This window comes from Toxorhynchites rutilus, chromosome 3, assembly GCF_029784135.1.
Source record: "Toxorhynchites rutilus septentrionalis strain SRP chromosome 3, ASM2978413v1, whole genome shotgun sequence".
NCBI classification, from domain to species: domain Eukaryota; kingdom Metazoa; phylum Arthropoda; class Insecta; order Diptera; family Culicidae; genus Toxorhynchites; species Toxorhynchites rutilus.
This window is the reverse complement of record NC_073746.1, coordinates 46,407,644-46,419,686: the sequence shown is the minus strand read 5'-3', so window position 1 is coordinate 46,419,686 and position 12,043 is coordinate 46,407,644. Positions and strand designations below refer to the sequence as shown.

At 39.6% G+C, this 12,043-nt stretch overlaps 1 protein-coding gene across 14 annotated transcripts in view; it reads right to left on the bottom strand.

Annotated features, from left to right (window-relative positions):
* LOC129774856 (probable nuclear hormone receptor HR3) overlaps window positions 1-12,043 on the bottom strand; it is a 465,935-nt gene that overhangs the window by 39,281 nt on the left and 414,611 nt on the right. For all 14 annotated transcript variants that reach the window (XM_055778884.1, XM_055778885.1, XM_055778886.1 and 11 more), the window contains one exon: window positions 7,311-7,538. In XM_055778884.1, the coding sequence (XP_055634859.1) occupies window positions 7,311-7,538 (228 nt within the window). The remainder of the gene's footprint in view (window positions 1-7,310; window positions 7,539-12,043) is intronic.

Below are 12,043 nucleotides of genomic sequence, written 5' to 3'. Positions count from 1 at the left end.
AATGACAAAGAATACCATTAGTGATCAAATGAAGCATTAAAAAAAAACTATCGATTCTTTCCCGGCCAAGAAAACTTTCTATTAAAAAGTTATTTATCAAATTTCGAAGCTTTTTGAAATAATATCCCAAATGAGAAGCGATAATGTAAGCGGTACTCAAGAATACCGAGATATTCAGGTCGTATCGTATCGTAAAATCGTATCAATCTCCGAAAGACTCTGTTATGTTGAAACAGTCTAACAAGGGTCGTTTGCTCGCTACACAATTTCCAATAGAATATTTTACTCTTCCCGGTAGATGCTTAGCATATTTTATTTTTAAACCCATCACTCTTGTTATACGACTTGCGTCAAAACATGACATAACATAGGAACTTATTGACATCATCAAGGAACCCGCTTCAGCTCGACAATCATCAAAGATGGCAAATCGATAATGTTCCACACAACCAAAATACCGAAATTCATAAAAATAAATCACTTACGAGACCAATCCCACAATCTGATTACCGTGAAACCTCTCAGCGCGCTGTCGAGGAAATGATGACAGCTTCTTCCGGGGCGATCGGGTTCACTGACCTCACTCTCGACGCCGCCGGACGCTCCGGATTCTTCACCACTAAGCGCCAGTTCTCACGCGCCCCCTTTTCCCACCGCCATGATTAGTGTGGGAAAAATTACAAAAGTCAATTGAATTAGAACATGCCAGCCAAGATGACAAGGCGTGATGCCGTTAACAGGCCGTCACTGGACGCGCCGATGAGCCAAGAGGATACAGCGAAAATATAGGGAAAAAATAAATAAAATCGCCAGTCAGCGGGCCGAAGGAAAAGCTTTCAACGCGGATCCGTCAAAGCATTGACATTGGTGAAATTGGATCCCCCCGCCTTCCCCTTCCCTCACGCTGCCTCGTGACCAATCACAATCGCTAACTGCATAAGCAGTGAGTGTTGTCTCGGAGTGTCATATCAAAACAAAAGCTTCCTGAAAATGACCGCTTCTGTGTAGAAAAAAAAAACCACAAGCCGTATTCGTCCGTATATTCATTAAGACCATTTGTTATGTTATGCTTGGCATATCTTTTTCCCCATCTTTATCTTCTCGCGGCTTCTGTGCGCGCTGTAGAACAAGGGCGAAACAAGAGAAAAAAAAGCGTACAGCTGGCAATAACTCGTACAATAATTTGATTATGTTTTATATGGTGTTTTTACAAGCAGTTGAAGTTTTTTTTTCTTTCTTGCAGCATGAATTAACAATAATTGACTGCGCGCTGCAGAGGGAGGAGAGATTTAGTTGGAACAAAGAAGACGAAATGTAGCAGAGTTTGTTCGAGTGAGAGAACTGGCGAAATTAATAATTCTACGATGCAAGTAGCATTTAAATGACACAGTTTCACTTTCACAGCGTGCAAAATTTAAATGTCACAAAATATGATTATCTCTAAATTTTGTGTTTCGGCACTACCTACAACTTGGGGAATCAAACACGCCCAATAAATGTCATAATAATTCATTACGTCACGCGGCGCGTTCTTGCCGCGTTTCTGTTGCTGTAGACGTTCTCCCCATCGCAACCCATTCCGGGACCGCGCGTATCGGAGAATCTTGGCTAAGTACGATCAGTGGTGTGGTGTGCTGCCCGGGTCTATCGACTTCCTCAACTTCGCTCCTCTCGAACACGCACTTTGCACACGCATCGGGCGGACACGTGTACCGTTGTGTTGCGTTGTGCCGCGATCGGTCTGGAGTGTTTACGCGTTTTCGTTGCGTGTCTACGGCGTAAGATGTAAGGCAAGAGAGGCAAGGCGCGAGAACGAACGAGAACTACGATTAGAGGTTAACAAACTCTGGGGCGACTGGAGCTTTGTACCAGACAGGAACGACTAGCATGGTTGCGTGGCACGTGTTGCGGAATAAATTCGTTCCGAGCTGTAGTTTCCGTAGGTGCTCCCAAGATTATTGGGTGGAAAAAGATCGATAATAGTTTGAAATTATAGGGACTCACAAGTACACATGTAATTAACCCTTATCAAGATGATAGGTTGTCATGAATCTTTGTATAAAATGCCAAGCCTCAATTTATGATTGTTATGAAATGGTTTCGACGATGAACGTGGACAAGATCAACGGTTGAGAAATATTTCTCAGCGGAAAAGCTAGGGTTCTCAGCCGAAGAAACATTCTGTCTCGCTTAGCTGTTATTAGTATTGAAGTGTTAAACTAATAGTCAATCGTTATTGTACGTCAACTCAAATGTCGTGTAATACCAATTCACACGGGTACATGAATATTTCTAATACGTACTCTCTGTCCAACTTCTATAAGACCACCCTGATTCTATTTCGTTGCAACACAAACAGTTAGAATTTCAACAAGATACATTCATACATTGTTGAATGCTTAGAATAAAGTATATTTAACGTCAATTTCGTTCAAAAGAGTTGTTTGTTTATTTATTGTGCTGATATATGATAAATTCAGCTGTACAGTTTGTATAAGATCACTTCAAAATTCATAAGTATTATCAATGAAAAATTCAAAAAGATCGGCTGATTTACGTGTCAATAATTGGTAACCTTGCCATTTCGACTATCATCCTTGAAAAATCGTGTTGGAATACTATTTACCAAATTCTGCTGAACGGATTTCTCGATATTTTTCCGTTTTTCCGAATTTGCGACATTGAGCTCTTGAATCGTGGTGTACCGTTTTCCTCAGTGTAGATTTTGCGTGCAAGGATCCCCCTATGATTTTCAACAGGATTCAAGTCTGGAGAGCGAGCCAGTCCAAAAAATTTGGTTTTTGGTCCTGAATCCATTGCTTGGTTTACTTGCTGGTATGAATAGCAGCATTGTTTTGCTGGAATGTGAATTTTTTGTGACAACATCCATCTTTTTTTCGTCAGTGAAGAAAACTTATACATTGAAGAATTTTCCGTTATGGTATATAGCAAAATATATTCTTTTGGAAGCATTCTGTGTCACAACATACATACTATGTCCCACTGTCGGTTCATGTGAGCTTTGGCAAAACTCAGTCTTCTTACGATGTGAGATGGTGTAAGATGAGGAGTTTTAACCTTTTAAGCCCTCTTTATGTGAGTATATATAACCAAAATTTGACGAATTGTCAGCCGAGCAGTTGAGTAGTTGAAATATTGCCTTACTTTCACATGCGATTTTGAGGTATTCGAACCTGTTCTAGCTGTTTCCCGCTTATCCTGGTCAGAGAGCTTCGATTTACGTGGAGCCCTCTCCTTCCTACCGTATCCTTGAGGATTCGTCAAATAATTGGGCCCTACTTGACAACCAAAACAACGAAAAAAGGTAACTGGTCTTATAGAAACTTGACAGTTGAAAATACGAAAACATTCGTTTACGCTCAGCGCTTGCACACACACACATATGAAAATCATGCAGTGTATGGTAGTCACCAATACCTACACACTAGAATGTAAATTGAAGCATTGATTATTTACAATGACATAAAGCAGCAAGATCATCAGCTGGTCTTATAGAAGTTGGACAGAGTGTATAAGCGTTAGGATTATTTAAGAAAAATTATAATATGTTCATATCAGGTGTGTTCGCCGTTTCCTGGAACGCTGGAAGCTCTCACAATATGAGATTGATTGATTCTTTGTTTTTAAGAGGCTTTAAACTTTGTAGTTCATTCGCCTCTAACAATATGAGAGCCAAGATTCATTCCATTGTCCAACCAAATGTCTCGTTCTATCTGCGATTCATGATTGCAAAGGAAATCGAGGAAATCGAGATGACGTCCTGTACGTCATGTTTGGCAACGAGGACACTAGAAAATTTATGCAGAAATGAGCGAAATCCGCACTAAGACGCTACTTGAGACAAGACATATCATTTATTGTTCTTACAATTAAAACGGGTCCAAATATATATATATATATATATATATATATATATATATATATATATATATATATATATATATATATATATATATATATATATATATATATTGAGTTGGGGAAAAAGAAATGTGGTATATTGTCAATATATGGCAACACTTAAACATATCTTGTGTTGTACTTATCGCTTGGGGCATACTATACGGCTATTTAAAAACGACAATCTGTGCTACATGTGTCGTCTTGACAGTGCTGTGAATTTCAGTCTCAAGTTATAGCGCGTCTAAGATGGAGTCCACCAAGTAAGAAATTCGCCATATTTTACGTTTTTACTACTTGCGAGGTAGGCGAGGTAGGCAACGAAGGCGGCCGAAACAATTCGTGTAGTTTATGGACCCGATACTGTAACGATTCGCACAGCACAGCGTTGGTTTGATCGATTTCGTTCTGGTGTAGTGGTTGTCAAAGATACACCCCGTACTGGTAGGCCAATCGTCTTGGAAACCGATAAAATCGTTGAAATCATCCAAGTAGACCAGCTTGTGAGCACTCGTTCGATTGGCCAGGAACTGGGCATAGACTATAAAACCGGCTGGATGTATGGGTACCACACGAGTTGACGAAAAAAATCTTTTAGACCGAATCAACGCCTGCGATGCACTGCTGAAACGGAACGAACTCGACCCATTTTTGAAGAAGATGGTGACTGGTGATGAAAAGTGAATCACGTGCGACAACCTAAAGCGAAAAAAGTCGTGGTCGAAGCGCGGTGAGTCAGCCCAAACCATCGCCAAGCCCGGATTGACGGCCAGGAAGATTTTGCTGTGTGTTTGGTGGGATTGGAAGGGCATCACCCACTATGAGCTGCTCAATTATGGCCAGACCCTCAACTCGGTTCTCTACTGTGAGCAGCTTGACCGTTTGAAGCAGGCGATTGACTAGAAGCGGCCAGAAATGCTCAATAGGAATGGTGTTGTTTTCCACCAGGACAACGCTCGGCCTCACACATCTTTGATGACCTGCCAGAAGCTACGGGAGCTTGGATGGGATGTCCTATTGCACATATATATATATTCTCGTTTATAATTAGGTGTAATATTATCACGCTTTCATGCAACATCACTAGTAGCTGTATGGATTGCGTGGTCGTATGAAGCAGCTTTCGACATCGTGTGGACTTTTTTCTTGGTACAATCCCAAATGAAATGAAAAAAGAAAATAGAAAGATATGTCTGCTCCCATGCATACAAACCATTTTTAAACTTTTATAACAGCTAATTATTTGCTCATTTGACCCTCCAGCACACGAAAAAGCATAATTTCTGCCGAAGATGAAATGTTTTCTGTCAGCACTAGTTTGGGTGTGCGCGTGTATGGAACAGTTTGCGACGCTGGAATAATTTAATTATATGACGGCGACCGGAGAATTTGCTTTACATAAATGGGCGTCGAACCTTCATTCATTGTTTGTGATATTATCGAATGCATTTTATGAACAGATCGACGTGATATATTTGTTCAGTAAACATTATCTTTCAACCCGCCTTATGACAGCCATTACCAGAAAACTGGAATACCTGAAATGGCAAAATGGTCTACTAATCATCTACTTTTACGTAGTATTGACTGGAATGCGTAAAAGTTTGAAAAAACTTTTAATATTGGAACACTTTGATTTCAAATCGGGGTGAATTTTGTTTGTGCCCATCACTGTATCTCAAAGTCGCGATTTACTCGCGAACTGCTTTTGAACGCTTGCGCATCTCTACTTTGTGCTACATTGTATTTTTGAGATAAATGATTTTGTATAAGAATATTTATTTGTTCATCGTTTTGAGTTTTTGTTGGATAAGAAGTTCTCAAAATGTCGAAAGAAAGATTGTTGACTGAGGATGAAAAAAGAACAAACTGCGAACTGCTTCGAAAGCCATGAAATTATTGATGCAAGCAGTCTTTGAATTTAAATGTTTCTCGGGAAACAATTCTCCAAGTGTGGGTCAAAAGTCCTAACATCAAGCGGACTAAAAATATAAAACCCCAAATGTTACTTCTTTCTCTTATTCTTAAATGGCACTAACGTTCCTAGAGGAACGTAGTATTATCTGCGGCATTTTTACTCGTACTTGGTTGTGATATCTATATAAGATACCATGCCTTGAATGTACCATCGTGACCATCGTGCAAGTCGGAGGAAAAAGTGACGCAAGTTACGCGGCCTCAGAAGCACCAATTCCTCAACTACTCATATCGAAAATGGATCAGAAAAAGGTTTTCTGGGCTGGACAGTTCGCTCCTCGGAAAGTAGAAAAAGTAGAACATTGGATGATCCTAATTTGAAGAGGTTCAAGACAAATATTTCGGCGGCATGGAAAAGTCTCGAAAAACCTGCTCTGCAAAATTTGGAAAACGGTATGCCCAAGCACATCATTCCTGCAATTGAATATATAGCGGTATGGTAACTGATTTTTGAAATCTGAAAATCGGTGTTTTTGATGCTTTAACTTGACTACAAATTGAGCAAATTAAAATTGTCTTTCAGTAACTGAACAGAAACAATGATATTCATGTTTCAGAAGACACTGTACGATCGGTCGCGTATGTTATCCTAAGAACTTTATGAGTAATGTGTGAGGAACATGGCACAAAAAAAAGCTTTCCTTTTGATCAAAATGGAACTAAAATATATGATATGAAACTACTGTGTCATTTTTTTTAATTGAATGGAATAACGGAAGTATAAAGGTTGCAAATACTATCACACTCCATTGGATTAAAGGAAATACAGCTCACTTTTGATAATTGTAGTTTAAAATCTCGAGATGAATGTTTTCTAATATTAACCTGATTGGTTTGAAACTCCTTTTTCATGGAGAGCTCGTCTGAGTATATGTTTATGTGCATTCACCTAAATACAACATCAATCTCTATTTTTACCCAGTGTTCACTAAAATTGGATATTCCATAAATTCCAAAAACCCGGAATGTCTGAATTCTTTTCCGGCCATGCATCAAGACCTAAACTTCGGAGACAATAAATCCATTTGAACCGTGATAGAACACATTTTCCCATTCGTTGCCCGTAAATCAATTATGCTTTACTACCCGTTACCCGATTCGGCGGATACTCTTAGAGGAACCTATTTTAATTCCATTCCGCTGCTACAACATAAGGCACGTCTGTTGGGAGGGGAGGACCGATAACCCTCACGAAGGGTGGTGTGAAGATGTGGAGAAGTGCAGATTAATATTCGGATAAAACAAATTGCCCCCGTCGTTTACGACTGGCTGCCCGGTGTTTAAGTTTTAGTTGGTTTCTGATTAACGGAGATAAGGTCGCTCCGGAAACCAAAGCAAGCATGAGCGTCCGTTCAATTTGTGTCATTTCCTACCAAATGAGTTTTCAGAATCAAAAACAAGTCAGTACTCACCGTCACGGCTCATTCCAAGCTTTAGGCACTTTTGCAGTCGACAGTACTGACACCGATTCCGGTTGACTCGGTCCACGACACACTGTTTGTTCCGGGGGCACTGGTAGTTGACGACGGAGCTCTGGGAACGCCGGAAGAAGCCTTTGCAGCCCTCGCAGGTTATCACGCCGTAATGTACTCCGGACGATTTATCGCCGCACACTTTGCAGGGGATGATTTCGATTTGCGCTGTGGGGATAAGAAAAAAAAAACAAAATTAGTAAATCATCAACCAACGGACTCCGTCTCTCAACTGCAATGATATGAATCATCCATGATGGTGATGAGATGACTCTGTCGGCGTGGAGAAAACACTGTAGAACCGCGCCGCGAGTTCACCGGACAGCGTCCGAACAATCCGAATCAAAACAAAATTCGCTAAAGTCAACGACCTCCGGAGCGTGTTGCCGTCGCCGATAGCACGCGCATCTTCAGCAGTTCGCGTCACGACAAGAATGAAGCGAACGGACGAAAAAAAACGAGATTTGGAAACCAAACGAGGTGGCAAACATTTCGAGGAACCGGTCATCATTCATCACTCAGCGCCGGGAAAAAGGGGTGGAGGGAGCTCAGATGCCGAATTCCCACACCACATACAGCACACACTCTCTCTCGCGCGCGCACTCCCCGGTACGTAACGGATGCGCCCGTGTGTGAGCGTCTTGAAATCAACACACACACAAAAAACCGCCGAGATGACGTGATGACGAAAGAAACCCCTCGAATTCGCCGAAAGAAAGGAAGGAAAACAAAAAAAAAAAACACCAATCAAACACACATTCGGACACAGTGGGATTGTGCGCGAAACAAGAGTAAAAGAACTTCCTAAAAATAAAATACACGACAACGTTCTTGGTTGAACCCGGCGCGCATTGGCCAGACGCGAAAAAATCAAACGGCGATCGCGAGATCGCGAGTTCGTTGATCTCTTCTGGGCGATGGCCTACCGGTGAAGTTTTCGTAGGTCCGGGCTGTCGGGCTGCCAATGGTCAAGAGCGTCGTCGTCTTGTTTCACACGAGATGATCATACGCGATGGTCGACGACGAGCACGATGATGGTGATGATGGTGGTGATGGCGATGGTGTTGAGAAGTTTTGCTGCCCCTCGACCAGCTGTTGGGTCGATTGGGGTGGGTACCTGGCTGGCATTTTTGTGTTTGTTTCGGCTGACGTTGCCTAGTGGTCGTTAAAAATTCTGGCTGTGGTTCTGCTCGAAATGCGATTGTCTGGAGTGTGAACGTGTGTGTGGATGATAATTTATTGGATCGGAATCCGAAAGAGAGAATTCTACGTAAGAGGTTAAAGGGAAGATGATTGATAGCTTTTAGATTGATTCATGTGTGGATTGAGGTTCGGCTGCGAGAGTGTTTGTGATTTCATTTGGCATCATCTAACAATTCAAGCTAACGGATGAATGATCAATTTGAAGCTGTGGAGGTCATTGACCTTAACCGTACCGTCGTGTCTAAACAAAGCAATATCGGCGGCGATAAGGATGTACTTTTTTCTTCAAATTATTGAGGCCTGCAAAAGTTATTGTGAACATTCTGATTGTCAGAGGTCAGCGCAATGTTATTTGGGATGGTTTTATTCATCAGGTTCTCTCCTCTCCTCTCCTTTCAATTGATAATGCTGGAAGTGTAGGGTGGAATAGAAGAGTTTTGGAACGTAAATTTTATGGTGATTTTTTGAGTACCTGGTTTAGGTCCGAAATATCTAATTGTAGATCAAAACATATACGCTGTTGTGAGCCATTCTTTGAATGCTCTCGATTAGAACTTAAAAACAATGTATTCAAGGTATATCCACATGGTTTGGTTTAGTTGAAAAGGGAGTCAAAGCTATTAGAAGAACGTGAGAAAATTCTACATGAGCGATTGACTGTTTATCGGGATCAAGGAACTGGAGGTAAGCGCAAATACAACTTCAAACCGAAGCGGAATGCAGTACTTAGGATAATTGAGCACCTTTCTGAGCGAGATGTGGAAAAGATGGTGAGAATACGTCGTCTTAGGTCCAAAAGGTGAAGAAATCAGCAAATCGTTTAAGACAGTTGAAACTCCGAACCGAAGTGATAAGCAAGATATTTGTGCAAAAACAAGAGCACGAAAGCTGTATGACACGATCATGGTAAGGACAGCATTCATTTTAAGACCAAATAGTCATCGAAATTGGCTATATTTAGATGGTTTTAACTGACCATATGAAATTGTGGACCAAAGAGCATAAACTTCATTACCTCAAGCACGATGAATCAATGAGTTCACAACAAGTGCATACAGAATCAAGTACTGTCTTTTATCCCAAGACCCACATGTTCTGTGTTGTTCCTGCTTGATTTGGCTGTATCATTTTATGCTACAACTATTCTCTCGACGATGCTCCGCTAACTAAACTCGACTGCGTGAAGGATCTTGGAGTGTATTGAGACAGTAAACTGAACTTTAAAACACATGTCAACTATGTGGTTGGAAAAGCTTCCCGTAATCTTGGATTCATCATGCGCACTGCGAGGGATTTCACCGATGTACACGATGAGGACGATTACCTTGGTGCCAACTAATGGCTCTTGATACGTTGCACGTGCGAAGGGATGTGAACCGCGCCTTACTTGTGTATGATGTGCTATTGGCTAGGAAAGAATGCACAGTGCTTGTGCATAACATCTACTCTCTGGTTTCGTCTCGAGCTTTACGGGACCACGCTTTCCTCTGAGATCCTTTCCGTCGTACCAACCATGGATACAACTTAGCCGTATTGGGTCTTCAACGCCTGTTCAACAGAGTAGCGTCTTGTATCGATTTCCACTACTCAAGAAATACGGTTCGGCAACAATTTATTGAACAAATACGTAGTTTTCATTAATATCATTAGGGCAAAATACTGTCGGTTGATAACGATTAAATAAATAAATAAATAAATAAATTTATAGAATTCATAATTTTGAATCGAAATCAAAAACTAATCTGGCATAGTCCGCTGTCATTGCAATATCAGTAGAAGAATTACTTCGTCGCATCGCATGATGTTTCTAGTTTCAGTAGCGGTAAAACCGTTGCTACGAGACTGCGATTGCGGCGTATCTTATTCAAATTAATCTTAGTCAAATGTAACATGTATCCTAACTCAATCCTACGTCAACAATGTGGTTGTGATATGAATCAGTGGCATATGAATGTAGATGAAGAACAACGAAAATAAGCTCTAATAAAACACTTCCACCCCATTATTCCAATTCAGATATTTCATAAATAATGGATGGACAAAAAAAAATCGATCTTGCAGATATCATCTCTATTTATTTGATATCGAAAATTTTTGGACCTCTGCTTTCTTTATTTGGCTCTTGGGGTATACCTTCCTCAATTAGGGTGGTATGTAAAATTGGTGGTATGGAAATTTTTTCACGATTAAATAATCGTAACTTTTGAACCGCTCAATCGATTTTTAATTTTTTTTATCAGCAAATGGAAGATAATCAAGTACTTCAAGTAATAATAGAAAGTACTGAAACACACCTCAAATGTCCTTTTTTAGAAGAAACCTTAACAAATTTTTTTTTTATTTTTTGAGGTGCCGAGACCGAAGAGACTCTAGCTGTTTCAATCGTTTTTGGAACGCTGATACTATATCAAAAATGAAGGAATAACTGCCTGACCGATTTTCGATTACTTAAATGCAGAAGAAAGTTATTTAAATGAAGCTTTTGGGAAAAATATGAAACTAAATAAAACAATTTTACGATGATATGAAAACTTGAACGATTTATTTTTTGTAGTTTTGCTTCTACTTCTACTTCTACTCTACTTACTCTTCTTCTTCTTCTTTTTCTTCTACTTTTTCTTTTTTTTCTTATCCCCCAAAATCATAATTTTCTTTATTAATTACCAATTTTGATTAAGACTTATTTCTCATAAAGGCGTGTGCGGAAACACATTTTTTTCGAGAAATCTTAAATCGAAATCAAGATGTCTGTTTAAATTATGATGAACGGTAAAGTTGTTGGGGAATTATTGAACTATTTAGCATAAATAGCTTTTCAAATACACCGTTAAAAAATCTCACTGAAAAATTTTAATTAGTATTAAAAACATTTATATCTTAAAAGACGCCCCTCCCTTTCGATATTTTCTGATATATGTTTAGTAGAAAACACTTTTAATTTAACATTTTTTTACATATAGTGGTTCGGTGTCGGAATCTCAACTTCCAGAAATAATATGTGGTTAGCTAAGCATACAAGCACGTTAATCACGACACAACAAAAATCATCGAAGCAAATTCATCCAATTATCTATTTGATATACAGTTTTATGGTTTCACCAAAGAGTTAATGTGAATACAATTGTTTTGCTGGGAAAAGATCGAGAGTTTAGATTCAAATATTTAAATAGATTTAAACAGATTTAAATGCCTCAAAAAACACGAGGAACTAACATTTTTAAATGCATTTTTTTATTGGTAAGAGATCGAGTGGTTCAAAAGTTATAAAGAGTTGTGAAATGGATTTTTAATTAAGAGAAAAAACCACAGGTCCAAATTTACGAATAAATATAAATTATCTGAGCAAAAAACGGAGCTCTAATTTTTGTGATTATAGTGTCTTAACACACATTGTGGTTTCTTGTCTTCTTAGACAACCGAGTAGACGCAATCGACCAGCTACTCTGTCCGAATTTTCAAACTTACTGGTT